At 38.7% G+C, this 16,979-nt stretch overlaps 1 protein-coding gene across 2 annotated transcripts in view; it reads right to left on the bottom strand.

Annotated features, from left to right (window-relative positions):
* celsr3 (cadherin, EGF LAG seven-pass G-type receptor 3) overlaps positions 1–16,979 on the bottom strand; it is a 112,856-nt gene that overhangs the window by 61,201 nt on the left and 34,676 nt on the right. For both annotated transcript variants that reach the window (XM_040047298.1, XM_040047297.1), the window contains exon 4: positions 4,726–4,948. In XM_040047298.1, the coding sequence (XP_039903232.1) occupies positions 4,726–4,948 (223 nt within the window). The remainder of the gene's footprint in view (positions 1–4,725; positions 4,949–16,979) is intronic.

The raw sequence follows: 16,979 nt of genomic DNA on the forward strand, positions 1-16,979 counted from the left end.
TGTTTATTAGGCTGAATGATCCACAAACCAAAAGTAAGCATAAAATGCAAAAGGAACCGAAAACTTCTAAACAATGAAGACACTTAGAAAGACATTAGGCAGCACAAGGAACCAGAATCACTGGGGAAAATGAGCTGATGCTCCAACAAAGGACAAAGGGAGACCGGCACATATATACACAGGAGAGTGATTAGGGGAGTGAAGTCAGCTGGGAAACACAGCAGGAACAAATTAGGCATAACGAGACAAGGGAAGCAAAACTAAACATAAAGCACAGAGATGAGTGACTATCAAAATAAAACAGGAAGTAACTAATATAAGGACCAGGATTAAGACAGATTAGCTTGACACATACAAAAGAGCAAACTGACAGAAAGACAAGACTGACTCAACATGATATTAAAGGCAAAAACACAGAAAAGAAGCTAAGAGGACAGGGAGAGAACTAAGAAACCTAACGTAATTTGTGACTATACCAGATACATAAAATAATACAACAGGAAACTGATGGGGATTCAAAAACTCAAAAGGACAAGAAAACCAAAGACAGAAACAAAAACCTACTTTTAAAGTACAAAACAATAATGAATTAGGAAGATTTGAAAGTCCAAAACACAACGACCCCAGACCACAACAGCTATATTTAAATAATTTTAAAGCCTGATCAGAATTTTTATTACCTTAGAATTGATAGAGGGTGTACTCTCTTTTTACCATGGCTGTACATTTTTATATGCATGCAGAGAGAATATGACACATTTTAAATTATATTTTTCACTCCGATACAGGAAGAAACAGAAACAAAAAACTATCTCAGACACAGCAGAACAAAAATGACTCCTGGCTAGTGCGGAAGAACAAAAGGTATTCAGACTATGCCAGAGTTAATAAACCATACTGCTGGAGTCTTCCTCTCCCTCAGCTGCTCAGACGCAAATAAAAAGTCTATTTTGCACAGAACAGATGAGAAATACTCTGTCCTGGTGGCAAGACAGAAAAGATTCTCACTGCATAAAATGTCCACATTAAAAAGTACTGAGATGTTGTTTTAAACATGATATAGTTTGCCTGTTTTTACTATTCCCTTCAACTAAGCGCCTCAATTGTAAAATCGTACACTGCAATTTGTAGGCAGCTGACAAATAGCACCTGCAGGGAAATTTTTATTCAAGGTTTCTCTACTTTCAGTGAGGTTCAGTGGTGTCACAAATTGGATCCAGCCCAACTCCGCTAGAGAGTCAAATAAATCCAGTGCACAGATGCAGGAGGTCAGGTTCAGCTACAGGAAAGAAGCCCTAGAGCAGCATGGTTATAAATGTCTGCCTTTCAAACGGTTTTAAGTTGTTGAAGAAAAATATTCTTCTACTGTTTCCTATTTTGTTGAGTTAAAATTATCATATCTGCATTTTATTTTCCTGGTTTAAATTCCAATGGAAATCATTCCTGCACTATAGAATTGTAAGGAAATAAGAGCATCTTATCGCCGTTCTGGTGAATCTGAGGACGCTGCCATTGTCTAAAATAAACCCAGGGTTTCTGGTTAGCAAATATGTGCCTTCTTTGTATGGATTTGCTGTCGCTCCGACTGCACTGTGCCAAAATATCTAGTATGCATATCTAATCTATCCGTGCCACCAGAAATAGCTAAAAAAAAAAATAATAATAATAATAAAATTGTAACCTGAGCTTTGATAGAGTAACTGGAGATAATGTGTGGAGTCAGCCAAGCGGAGACACAGAGGAGCCGAAGGAGTAAATAAATGCAAAGAAGCATGCTTTATATGTTCAGCAGGTCTGTTTTTGTCAGTGTTATTGCTGTTTGTGAAATTCATTACGTGCCGCCAAGAACTGCATTAAACAAATTAATATGATGTGACTTATTCCCAAAAGCAATAAACTACAAGATGGAATCATGTGTTTATGATCATTTCTATTCCTTAAACTCGGTTAGCTTAGCAGTCAATTTCAAGCAGAGCTGAAGAAAAGAAAACAAATGCTGTCAGAAACACACATGCACACACTCTCTCTCATGCAACTGCCTTTCAAATGCATTAAAAACTTGAGCTCAAGTCATGGCAGTGGTTTCGTATTCATAGAGAGCAGAGTCATATTGTCGCTTATGCTTTCATATGCAGTTAGATCTATAGAAATCTAAAAAAGGCATCTTGTGGAGGGAAGTCTATTTTGCCCTCAATTAACACATGAAACAGGAGCTTAAATTTAAAACATGTTTATCTATTTTCATAATAATTTGTTTTCCATATAGTTTATGTCCCTCCTATACTGTACATAAAAGATGGACGTAGCCAATGTGATGTCACACATTAGCTTGTTAGCCTTTCCCTTGAAGCTTCAGGATTAGCATGTAGGAAGCTGCCATATTATTCACATGGAGCCAAAAGTAAACATATTTGGATGGCAGTATGAAGCCGTAAGTTCTCAGCTAACGGAAATATGAGACCAGATGGCAACCACCAAGTAATTATTTCCCCACCAATTGTGAACGGTTACTGCTATTTAGTAACATGTTAATAAAATACTGGAATTTTCTTCATGAAAACTGGAGCACAGACCTCTGGCACTGTGGTACCACTGTGCACAAAGCAAACCATGCTATTTATTTGAATTTAATTCCATTTAAAATGTGACTACACCCAATGATTTAAGACTTATTACAGTTTAACAAAAACTAATAAAAGACCATTCTAAATAAAATAAAAAAAATCATCAAGGGGGATTTTAACTAGAAACCAAAGCTGCTTTTTGTACCAAGTTTTAAAGTTCTCAGACTCCAGTGGCGACTCAAGGAACTGCAGTTTTTTGGCACTTTGCCGGCTTCATTTTTCAGTCTTGCTGCTTGCTGCCATAAAGCAGAACTACACACTAAGAACAAAACTCACAGATATGACTGGGTTTGAACGAATGTGAAAGCATGGTGCTGAAAAAGACCACACATTATCTGTTCAAAAAAAATCAATGCTTTTCTCAAGAAGTCCTTGATTAAAATTACTGAAAGAAAATGGAAGATTAACTCCTTTCTATACACAGATTTTTCCACCCAGCGTGGGACTCTTTTAAACCAACAACAACACACAGAGAAATGTTAACACGTTACCTGCTAAATGCTCATAAAGCAAGCTTCTCTTAAAAAAAAAGAAAACATGCCCTTCATGCTTCATTCCTTAACTTAACTAATGGTGACCACAAATCAACAGAAAAAACCACATGTAGTGCTTTTATGCACCAATAATGCTCATTTAGCAAGCAATACAGTGACCGCAATGTCTCACGGCAACTACTCCATGGTAGCCACATCAGCTTAGCAACAACCCCATGGGCAACATCACCCTAGCAACTATCATTAGACGACATCACCCATGGCAACCATCCATCCCATAACCCTGCCTGACCACTCTTAAGCACCATTTCAATTCTCTTGTGGGCTTTGTATGTCTAGAGGCAAGCAGCAACTGAAAAATGATTTTGGATGGGTAAAAGGAGTCACTGACCTCTGCCACAACATTAGCATTACATATATGCTCAGGCAGAAAGTGTTAACTCAAATAAAAACATGCTGCAAGCGAGCCAAGCAAAACGGAAAGATTTGCAAAAATTCTCTTGTAGGTAAAGTCAGTGCCACGGTTTAATTTACAATCTTAGTAAATAAAAAAATTATGATGACTTGTGTAGAAATGCTGTGAGATTCTTGAAACCTTGGCCAAAATCTTGCAGCAAATGTGCCCCATACACATTTGTACACGCATTATTAAAAGAATGTACACAGTCTGTGACTGGTAAGGTAAAACATGCCAGGACATCATGTGGCTCCACTGTGGTGGACTACACGTCAGCCTACCCTAACAAGCAAAAGATTCCCTTTTTTAACCTAAGGAGGAGACACAAATCTCTTGGGGGTTGTGTGAGGAAAGGTATCTATTGTAAAAACCAAACATGCAGTTACCCACTGTGATGACTCACGATGAGGGAGCAGCTGAAAGTTGTGTTTACATATCAGGACATATTAAAAAAATATTCTGGTCCTAACCAGGGCTCAAATATAACCTCACATGAACAAAACACAATTCATCAGCCCTGTACCATCATGCTTGACAGGTGGTGTTTGTCCTGATATGCTGTGCTAACATTAGCTGCTTACTTAACATTTTACCTTCTCATTCATACATAGTCACTTCTTCCCCAAAAAATCAAGCCGTAATGCTAAACTCAAAGTTTCAAAAGAGGGAACGTGACATCATGGTGCCATGGCCTTCTTTCATATACAGTCTGTGGTTTTAGTTATTAATTGGGCACTTTAAATTAATAGCCCTACTGACTAAGAAGCATGTTTTTTTCTGAGTTGGTTCCAACCATGAAGTCATTTCCTTTCAGAGCTTTTTGCAGCAGGATGGTCAGATGGAAGATAAGAACACAGAAGAGAAAGAAAGACAGCAAAGCAAAGCAGATGGGATTAAATGGAGAAGCAATGCTTTTAAAGAAGCGAAGTAGAGGGAGGATACAGGGAAGCCATAAATAAAAGGATCACTCTCCAAGATGGAGATGATATAGTTTTAAAAAACAGCTTAAAGAAAAGTGGAGACACTATAAGAGGGAATCAGAGAATGATCCATCCTGCTATATCTGATGGAAGCTGAAAGAAGAGACAAAAAAATAATAGAGAAGAAGACAGGAAAGGAAATGACAGAATGTTTACTCAAGACTACTCACGTTAACGAGATGGAGAGGTGAAATCTCTGTCTGAGCCCCCGGAACATGACAAAGGACTTGGGCGGGAAGGACCGGGCGGTGACGGTGCAGTACGGTCGCTCATAGGCTCCTGCCGGGCACTCGCATCGGAAACCCCCACCCGAAAGCTCCCGGCACGTCCCTCCGTTACGACACACACCTGGCATGCACCTGCCCTGCCGGTGGTCAAACTCACAACGATCACCTGAAACAGAAAAAAACCCCACAATGTTAGTGTTAGCCAACCAAAGCGACCATAAAAGCCGTAAATCTCTCAGTAGTTAATCTAACTTTCGCTCAAAGTTTCTGTATATATGCAGAAATATCAATGCAACAGATTCTGATAAAAATAAACATTCTTGGTATTTATGAACATTTCCACCATTGTTTTCTGCACCAATTTAAAAGGCTAACATCAAATAAACAAATAAATAAATAAATTCCCATCAGTATCCTGCCACTTTTGCCATTTCAAAGCGTGTTTCACAGGCAATTAATATTCACAGGATCTGACCTCACTGCTCCCATTGGCAGGTCTGTCAAAACACACAGGTGCTGTGCGACGAAACATTGTTCATAGCAGCAGAGCACAACTGAAAAATCCACTAAACCTCCAGTGCAACAAATCCCTGATTAAAGTTGAAATAAAACACTGTCTTAATTTAAATAATTTACCGATCTGAGCATGGTGGGGATAATGAGCGGGAAATATGCGCCACGGTTTACGTTTTTCTCAACATGCTGTAAGTATTACAGCAATATTTTGTGTGAATACAGCTTGTTTTATTCTCCCACAGTAAAATCAAAAATGCACTTCCTGTTCATTTATACTAAGCTGTTTTCTGTTTTCAGTTTACTCCCTTGCTTTACTCCCTCATGGTTTAAGTGAGAAAATGTTCAAAATTACTCATACAGACCGCACATAAAACACAAACTTTCAGATAGTTTTAGAATTTATGCATAGTCAGTGTGTTACAGTGAAGTTAGAGTCTGAGTTTGATTAAAGAGATTTGCTTCATAGTGCTGTATCATCACCTTTTAATGCATTCGCTGGAGACAGGGTGGGCTGTGTTTGTCTCATCAATGTTGACAGGTAGCTGTAATATTATTGGAAAAGCAGGAGAGTTTCTAGCAACACCACTTGAGTTTTTTTTTAAATCACCAATATTTTGACCCGACCTTTTAGAATTCGGGGGCTGAGCACTAAAGTAACAATGTCTTATATTCAATCTAACTCCAAAAGAGGCTGAAACATATGGTGAGACATGCGCAAACTCTCTACAACCCTGTAATGCCAAACATCAAAAATAAATTGCACAATGCATTTTTAGGCAATAAACTGCTCAAATGTAGCAATAAACACCTCAGTTTAAAAACAAATGTCTGGCAATCATTAGGCTTTACAGGGTTAAATAGGCAGATTTGGCACATGTTCGTAAACGCAAATATCTACTCAGCAACTCAGCGCATTTATGCATGTAGACTTGGTTCAAGACGACTTGTTGAAGCTCAAACTGAGCATCAGAACAGGGAAGAAAGTGAGTCTGGCGTGGTTGTTGGCTCCAGACTGGCTGTTCTGAGTATTTTAGAAACTGCTGATCTGCTGCAATTTTATATATCCTGTGGCAAAGCTCAAATCAACTGCGATGCTATCTAGTCAGTATGGAACAAAATATGTGTAATTTTCCAGCACCTTGTTGAGTCTATGCCATGAAGAATAATGGCAGTTCTGAAGGCAAAAGGAGATCCAACCCAGTCTTGGCAAAGTGTACCTAATAAAGTGGCTGGTAAGTGTATATCATTATGAATAATCAAAATAAATATTTCAGTGAGACCAGGGTGTGATTGGCTGAGGGAAATGCTCTTCCCACTCCTCCCACTCTGGTCTGCATGTTCCTGCCTCTGCTAATTTTTTTTTTACCCCCGCTGGGGAGGGAAGAGTGCTGTAACACATTAGTGTGCCAAGTCATTTCAGAAATTTATTGACTCTCAAGGTCTGAAAGTCTGCTGGTGAACTCAGGAAAAACATGTTTTTTCTATTTTTTTCCCATAAATTGCCTCCCGAGTAAGAAAATACAGGGCCTAATATACAGTAGAAACAACAATGATGCATAACAACAACATCACTGTACTGCAGCTAAACTTTACTGCTCTTCAGCATAAAATTACAACTTTAAATTTTTTACTAAAGCAGCTAACAAGAGGCCTTGTGGTTAATGGTATCACACTTTTTCATTACATTAGCTCAAACGTGTGGTGTATTCCTCTGGCTATCACGGGGTCCAGCATGTGTGTGAGCCTGGTTAGGACTACTGCAGTGACTGCACAGAGGTAGTAGTGCAATAATAGGCTAAAATGATTGCAAACTGCCATTTTTAGTCAGCACCTGTGGATATACCAAATTACTGTCTGAGAAGACGACTTCTCTTCTACAGCCTCCAGAAGCCTGACTGAATTTTTCTATCACAGCAATCATCCAAAGCACACTCCCAAAGTCACACAAGAGTTTCTTAAGGAAGAAAAAAATATTAGCTGTCCAAGTATGTAACCTGACTTGAATACAAAAGAAACATTGGGGATATTATAAACTGAAATAAAAAAGTTTTCTGAAGAAAGAGTTTAGAAAAAGTAAATTACATGAAGTTCCTGTTTTAGGAACCCTCAGATTTTAATTCTGCAAAGGGGCACAGGCAATAATAAATACTTAAAGGGCATATAATTTAAATTAGGATAACATTGTACATTAAGCTCTGATCATCATCATATATGATCGACAGTGAAATGAATCAGAGAAACGTAGCTTTCATGCTCACCGCTGCTGGTTTCGCAGGTTCATTACCCTGAGCACAGGACTTATATATATGTCGCCTGAGAAATGTCTCTCTGCAGGTGGTACAATGAGGCTCATGAAAATTACCTTTCCTGTAAAGCAACAGGTCTTTTTTCCCATGTTAAAAGTTTAAGTGGCAGTGGCAGATTTCCTTTCCTATCAAGCATTCAACCACATTCATCAAGCGCTTTCGATGTAAATTATTCCCTGATTAGCCGATGGGAACGGCAGGGTGCTGATTCCTGAGAAGCAGTACTAAGAGTAACTGTTGCGCAGGAACTAACATTTACCATCACTCAAACAAACACAAACTGCATGTATTTTTTTTAAAAAACAACAAAATTACAGCTGCAAGATTTCACCTGTCAACAATAAGACTCTGTATAACATTTGGAATTTATGATAGAAAAGGGGGTTGAGGAGGGTGGGGGGGATTTGCTGAATAACAAAAACAACATGAGCAAATCTACAGACGAGAATAAACAGATTTGGCTGCCAGTCAAAGAAGCTCCAGTCTAGAGTGTCTCAAGAGGCATAAACACCCACACAGCACACACACATACACACACACACACACACAGAGGCACATATTCAGTCAACCACATAAAAAGGTATGAAGGAATACGCTCTCTCTTTCATGGTTTTCACCTTTCCTGGAGCATATTTGGACACACACATTGTCTGACATTTAGCAGCTACACGCAAAAAACACCCACACCCAGTGGCCTCCACATCACCAGAGCAGACAGGGTTTGAAACTAGCCTTAAGATAGATGGCTCCTTGAGGACCAACTTTAGAACCTGGGGATGGCTTCAAACACACACACACACACACACACACACACACACACACACACACACACACACACACACACACACACAGACAACCCCAGGAAGATACCAAATAAACAAAACGCATAACCAAACATATAAATAATAAATTCAATTCATTATTTTTAACACATAAACACACACACTCAATTTCATGTCCTTTCTTCGATTCTCTTTTTCTCTGTGTCACACGCACACACGGACACACACACACACAAACGTGCAAACACACATGGATCATTGCTCCTGCCCTCGAGGCTGTCGGGTTTTATCGTGTAACTGTCTCTGTTGGCACTATGTTTGCACTGCTTTTAGTTTGTGCCAGCATACCCACTGGCAGACTTCTCACATCTTAGCATTATCGCACACACACAACTAAAAACACAACAACAATAAATCATGCGTGTGTAAGTCAATAAACATCCTCACCTTTCAGCAGATACAAATAATATCTGACACACATCACGCACAAACACACAGGAATTTGAGGGTGAGTCATGACCACACACACAAATGCACTGCCAGTCAGAGACACAAAGACAGGAGAAGCTGTAAAAGTCAGTCAGACTCGATACACACTGATACTGACTACGTGTGACGCACACCACATAAACTGAAAGGAACAGTGATTAAGCATTTTAAGCTCGCAAAAGAATTAGTGATATAATTTGCTAAATATGTCACCTCTCCCCTGCCATTAGTCCTTTCCTCCGCCTCTCCAGCATCCACCTGTCCTCCACTGCATGCTCTTTTTCGCCTCGACTTCAAATCCAAACGATAACTTCCCTATCAGTCATTTTAACATCTTTTTCATTTCATCCAACCCGTTTTCCCACAACACCTTCCCCCATGTGCCACCAGGCAGCCGATATCTGCTGGTTTTGGCTGACAAACATACTCTCTCACACACTATCAAATCAGCCTGAGGATGGACACACACACACACACACACACACACACACACACACACACACACACACACACACACACACACACACACACACACACAGTGAGATGCCCAGTCAAACACCCAGCCCATTTTACAACAGCCCAAGGACATTCAAATTATCACGTGTCTGCCCTTGTTTAAGCTTCTCTCATCCTCTCTCCGATTTCACGTGAAACGTATACTTCAATGTAAGCGCACACAACAGGGAACCAATTAAACTGAGACACCCCACAGACACACAACACAACACACACTCACTAACGCAGCACCATTTCCCTGCTTTTGTGTGTTGCACCCACTCACCCGTACAGACCCTCTCATTAATATTAAAATAAATAAATAGACATTAATGCTCATGAATTATGCAGGCAGTGAGACTTACAGACACCTGCAAACACACACACACAACACAGGCACATGCTGATTCGTTATGCACACCAAGCTGACTAACTGAAAGTAAAAGTGACGGAAGACTGACGAGAAAATAAAAACAACCTTTGGATACATTTTTACAGTACCAAAAGTAACACACACATACACACACACACACACTGGAATTACAAGAAGTAAAGCAGAGCAGATGTGATCTCAGACTGACTCAACAATGGTCTTTTGACCACGCACGCACACACACACACACACACAGAAGGCAGGACAGAGAGTTTGTAATTCCTCATTTGGCTCTGCGTTTTAACTCACACAAAGACAGAAAGGTCAAGTGATTGCTAAAAACGTGGGTGTCCGATAGCAAGATAGCACTTAAAATTCCCCACAAACACTTTGCGAACATGGACAGATGGTTTTTAATGAGCAGACAAGAATGGAAATGCACACGCCCACACAAATAAGACACTGCTACCTTAATACATACACCCAGCCAAACAAAGAATCACACACAGACAAAACTCTGCATCATGAAAATATCCCACTACTAAAAAGTAACAAGTGCATTTCCTGCTTTGTTATTTACATTTTAAGAAGGTAATACACGCCAACCCGCTGCAGCTGCACCGAGCAGGGATGCAACTCTTTCTTCTTCTTTTTTTTTTAATTAACAACATGACAAGAAAACAGAGGTCAAAGTGAAAGCTTGAAAATTACATGTACAATGAAATGAATCAGAGAAACGCAGCAAATCTTCATATTTTAGAAGTTAGAATCACAGGGACGGGTTTTAATAGGATCCTTTTGCACAATGTGTAATTTCACTTTTGATAATTAGGCCCATTTTTCTATTTTATCTTCTAAATAGACACACTTTTTTATATCTTATTGTATTTTTTAAAAGTCCATTTCTGCCATTTACTCACAAACAAACCAGCTCAAAACAATTCAGAGAAAAAAATATTCAAGTCTGAAAACTTCAGTGTGAGCTTCCACGCTCCCTTTGTTGTTTGAGATCGAGCACTATTTTCAATCACCTCGTTGTTTCCTCCCCTCCCTGCATCCTCTCCTCGCCCTTTGTTTCTTCCTTCCTTTTTCTAACTTCCACCTTATATCTCTATATATAAAACGCCCCACGCTTTGCTCTTCCTTTCTCCTTCCTCCCTTCATCTTATACCATCTTCTTTTTTTCCTCTCCCCCCTCTATGCCAGGCTTAATGCATTCACACCACCCCTTCATTCATTCAGATGTTTTATTCATCAAAGCCAGTATTCTTCAACCACCGCCGGCATCTTAGTTCGCTCCGCCCAATCGCCCACCCCATAACCCTCCTCCTCCACCTCAACACATGGTGCATCCCTCGAGGCCAGCACGCTCCCAGTTGTCTCCCCCTTCTTCTTCCTCTTGTATCACCTCTATAGGTCTCGCTTGTGCTCCTTTATTTTTGGTGTTTATTTACCTATAGTGTACAACCCAAATATATGATCCAATTTGTGATGTTTTGCATGAATCTGATATTAAACAGCGATAGCTTCCATTAAGCTGATACTCTTTATGAATTATCTTACAAGCTGTATTCTAAATAATAACTCAATAGGGATGGATTCTTAGAAAAAAAAAACTTTTTCATGTATAAGAAGTAATGGATTTTATCATGATGTGTTTACTTGGAATAAACTGAAAAAAGGTCATGTAGCTGCCATGAGAAAAAAAAGCAAACAACACCACATATAGAAAGCTTTGCACTGCACAGAGACACAAAACTGAAAGACTATTAATACAGTTTTAAACTTGATAAAAGGGGCCAAACCTAATAGGCAAGCCAGGACTCACTGATGGAAGTACGGGCTCCAGCCTATATTACCGAGCGTATTATTTTTCAGTTCCCACCCTTATTTGTGGGGTCTGAAAGAAGAAATTCTAAAATCTTTTTCTTTATTAGTTTCATTTATATCACAAGAAATTAAACCATTTTAAAAAAACAACTCATATGGCAAAAAGAAAGGGTGTAGGTTAAAGCTACAGCTTAAATAAAAATCAATAAGTAAGTCAATGGCTGTCAATAGACGCTGCTGAGACCTTAAACTGGAAATCAAAGCTTGGATGGGAATCAGGATGACATCATCAGGTGACTTCAGCCCGCTGATAGTCCATCATTCTTCCGAGATGTGTCATCTAAAGGAACGCCTTTATCATAACATCTTATTTGTTCGATTATTCACCGCATTTCATGCAGCTCAAGATTTGTTTGTGTGATATCGCTGCAGCGTGTGCCTCTGCTGAGAAGAGTGCTCCACCAATTTAACACTGCAGGCTCACAATAGATGAGGGAGATATCGTCCGCTTCTTAGGAAAAGAAAAGAAAAATTGGTCCCTATATTACCCAGAATTCAACTCCACCAGCTGCACTTCTAATGTAGCCTCGAGCCGTTAGCCTCAAGCTGAGATGAAAATCAGTCTTCTGCGCTTATTTCTTGAACTTAACTCCACACACACTGATTTTTGGGCTGGATTTTGTCCTCAGCCCTTCAAAAAAACAGCCATTCAACACATTTGGTTTGATTTGTGAAAACATTTTGTTTGTTCCTTACTTAACAACTTCGATTTGCACTTTTTATACTTCCTCCCTCTCCCATATTTTCTCTCCTCCTCTTCAGTCTCTAAATTTCTCCTTTTTCCTTTGTTCAGGCACTTTTTTTCTTCATGCTTTTGTATTTCTCTTCCTCTGCCCTATATTGTTTATTAATTTACTTGGTATTGACTTATTTCTGTTTCTTGTGAGCTGTATTTCCCTCCCATACACATGTATTCCCTTTCAAAGCTTTTTTTTTAAAGAAAATTTTAACTCTTGAGCATTTGTCCTCTTTTGTTTGCTCCCCCTCTTTCCTTCACGTGTTCGGTCTTTTTCAGTGTTCCCATTTCAACTTTCATCTGCTGCCATCTCTGTCACAACTATCTCTTGCCCCTCTGTTTCTTCCTTTTTCATTAGATCAGATGACGGACATTGATAACAATCACTTCCCACATTGATTTTTGATTCTCTTTAACCTTCTCTCTTCAGCCTCTAGGCTTTTTCTTGCTTATTCTTCTGTTCGCCCTCTTTTTCATTTTCTATTCCTCCATTTTATTGCGCCGTACATAATTTCTACGACTCTGCACCCTCGCGTCCTCATCTGAATGAGTTTAAATAACCATCAAAATATCACTGTGTAAACAGAAACTGTAACTTTTGTTATGACTGCCGCACAGATGAGTTATTTTATGAATTAATGTAGTAGTTATTAGGGATGCATAGAGTGATTTTGACTGCTTTGTGTAACATCAGTTTTTTTAGTCCTTATTTCTATGATCCACTTTTAAAACACTTTCAGAAAGCTAAAGCTGAGAGAGTAATTACTAAAAAAACAAATAGATAATTAATGTATTCAAATCCATCCTTTTCTGCTTATCCTTTTCAGGGTCACAGGGGGGCTGGAGCCTATCCCAGCTGTCTTAGGGTTAGAGGCAGGGTACACCCTGGACAGGTCGCTAGTCTGTCACAGGGCTAACACACAGGCACAGACAACCATTCACACGGGCAATTCAGATTTTTCAATTGACCTGTCCCCACTAACTGCATGTCTTTGGACTGTGGGAGGAAGCCAGAGTACCCGAAAAGAAGCCACACGGGGAAAACATGCAAACTCCACACAGAAAGACCCCGGCCTGATCGTGGAATGGAACTCAGGACCTTCTTGCTGTGAGGCAACAGTGCTAACCACTGTGCTGCCCAAATAAGTCATAATTCACAAAGTTATATATTTCCGAACATAAATAAATGTAGTACTGTAAAGTAGAACTTGAACAATTATGTTTATTTTCCTCTTTTTTATAGCTGCACTACTATAGTAGGTGTTAAATGAAACAATCAAATTGTGAACTGCAGACTTTCAGCATGAATTTATTGGTTTTAACATGGTATTGTATAAACAGTTTAAGAATAACAGTCATTTCTATATACAAACCCCAATTTCCAGGGCTCAAAAGCAACTGGACAAATGATCACAATTTTTAATATAACAACTATTTGTGTATTAAAGTAAATGTTATAGCTGCAGCTATATTTTGAATTGTTTTAGGCACTTTATTTTGTGAGGTAAAGAACCTGCAAAAATATAAGATTTATACGAGATTAAATTTAGCTTTAACCTAAATCAGTTTCATGTAGTGAAGTAGAAAATGTTCAGTGTACCTAATGGTGAGACTGATTCATTAAACCACATAATTGCTTCTAGACTTTTGCATGGACCACTGAAGTGAAGGTCTGTGATGTAAAGAAACTGACGGTACAAACAGATCAGGCAACAAACTCAGAGGATCCTAAAAATACCAGCACTATACACACTCGCTTTACAGAGTAAGCAAACGCCCGAATCACCAAATATGATTTTGAATTACAGCTGTCAACCATGCATTTATGGGTACATGAAGAAATCCCAACTATTTATATACATGTATAAAACCAGACAGGAACCAAGATATGTGAACTTCCTCCTCTTACCTCCTGCTCCCCAATTTATCTTCCTAAAACTAATTTAGCCTCCTTTTTCCTTCCTCTCACACTGTTTAATGCATTTAGCCTAGTCGATTCCACATATCACATCCGCTGTAGTGTGTTTTTTTTCCCCATTTAATGCACATATTTTCATTACACCTACTCTATTATGTTATGTATTTATATGTTTCTATTTCCTTTATTTCCTCCCGTGCTATCTGTGCTCTTTCCTGAAACCAATTGGTCTTATTGCTCTGGCAAACACTTTATTCTTTGTTACCTCTGACTTACACACACACACACACACACACACACACACACACACTTTTATTCTATTAATGACCTCTAAAACACATGTCACTCTCTGAATAATCTATCTTATGCCATTATCTCCCTGTCCTGCAGGCTCACCCATCCGGCCTGGTTTTATCTTCCCCACAAAACTCAAATCTATCTTCTCCCACATACTCTCACAGTTTAACCCTCTCCAGAAACTTTTCTAAACTCCTCTTTATCTTTTATTCTTTCTCTTAACTCCATCTTTCTATATAATACTCACCACCACGTCTTTTTTGTTCCCCGTTGTGGTAAATGATCTTAATTCCACCTTTTACAACCTCTCATCAGTTTTTTCCTCAAATATTGTCTTTGTCTTATCGTTAAAGCTCCTCGTCTTTGACGCTTAATTCGTTTTCCTTGTCAGGTCTGACGTCGCGTCTTATCTTTTTAAAACTAATTTAGTTTTCATTTGGATTGCTTTTTAGTTGTCTGTGCTAACTTTGAGTCTCTTCTGTCTTTGGGAGTATAGTGAGTTAGGTGAATATCTTTTCTGCTTTACTTAAATGTTCCCCTCAGAAAATAATCCACAGATTGTTGGTTTAAAATTCACACCAGACGTTTGATCAAATTTTAATTTGTGTACTGTTTTTGTGAGCTCTATTGTTAATTCAGTTTGCATTCTGGTTAGATTAGGTCTTCTTCACCAAACCCTCTTTTTGCTCTTTCTCCCCCAGCATATGTGATACAGTAAGCAGGTATATAGGACAGTAGAACGCCAGCTGTTCAGGAGGCCAGTCATACAGCTGTTTTTAGTGCTCATGCCATCCTTCAGTTTGAAATGTATTTCCTAGAGGATAGAAACTGTTCAAACTGTTCACATAAACAGCAACAAAGGTCCATCTTGGTGTCTAAAACTGAGATTGAATTTGAAGCTGAGAAATATGTTTAACTAGAGAGAAACAAAGGCAGACGACCTTACACTAAATCAGAAAACTAAAGCAGTGCCATCATTGATGTAAATGTTTATATTGTTTTCACTTTCATGTTTAAAACAAAATACAGCTTTAAAATATTTTTATAATGTAATGAGTAGTTTACTATTTCATTTGAAATTCTAGTATTGGAACAGCATTTATACCGGTGTATAAAAGTGGTTAATTAAGTTAAGTAAGATAAGTAAGTGTCAATTAACGGTGTGATTAAAACCAAGAAACCAAATAAGTAGAGTGGTCACTATGAGCAAAGATAATTAATGCACATTGTTAATGTTCTTGAGCCTCAAAATGTGCAACATTACGGATTCTTTCTCTTTGTATGAAGCGCTCTGTCAAAGTGATTTAAGGAGAATTACTGATTTCCTTTCAATGATACAGCAGGATAGATGTGCACCATGCACGCCTGCTCTAAAGGTTAGTGCTACAAAAAACTGCAACTTCATTTCTCAAATTTTCTTTCTCTTGCTTGAGGTGTTCCATATTCATTATTTGCTTTAGTTCATATCTGTTCTATATATCCTCTATACTTTCCAGTTTGTCTCACACACATTAATTTCATGCACTCTTCTTCTTCATTAAATGCTCAACTCTTCATTTCATTCCCCAAACTAATTCCCTCCCTCTTCATTCTCCCTTTCTTTATTCTCTCTCTTTTCTAATTCAAACTAATTTAGTCTCATAGCCTGAACTTCAGTCTTGCTGCAACCCATTCTTTCTTAGTCATTCATTCCTCATCCCATTTCTTTTTCTCTCTAAACCTTCTCCACTTCCTACAAAAAGCTAAAACTTCCATATATATTTAGATTATTCTTCACAAGCTTAAACATTGCCTATTTGTTCTTAGTGTGTGCTCTGGTTTCCATCTCTGCCTACTGGATTGAATTTCTCCGTGTAACATGCATATCTTCTTTATCGCACCCAAAACTAATCTCTCCTCTGCCTACTGCATCACCTTCCCTCCTCTTCTGTTTCTCAGATTTCCTCTATCTAACATACAAGCTGCTTTCCCACAACCAAGAGATTTAATTTCTACTTAAGCCATCTCTTCCCATTTTATCTTTTCACAAATTTATTTAGTCTGCAGCCATGCCAATTTCTCTCTTTTTGTCATCTTCTCTTTGCATGTCCCAGCTCTCCGAGGTGTAGTATATCTTACTAAATCTGCATAATGTGCATCTGTCTTTATCGCTTCTGAGTCTTTTCTTTCACTTTGTAAGGAGGATCAGATATCCGCTCTTTTAGTCAGCTGTTATCTCTGCCTTTAAGGTGTACTGGGAACTTGTCTTTGTACCGCTGAGGTCTTTTTCCTGTTTTCAGGGTTAATGACTGTTGCACATCCCTGTCAGCACCGTAAGCTTAGCATGTTTTTCAAAGAAATGAATGCTCGAGGCAAGAAATATTACATTTTTTATGAATAGAAAAACAGAGCTTCA

This window comes from Simochromis diagramma, unplaced genomic scaffold (assembly GCF_900408965.1).
Source record: "Simochromis diagramma unplaced genomic scaffold, fSimDia1.1 OVJJ01000387.1, whole genome shotgun sequence".
Lineage (NCBI taxonomy): Eukaryota > Metazoa > Chordata > Actinopteri > Cichliformes > Cichlidae > Simochromis > Simochromis diagramma.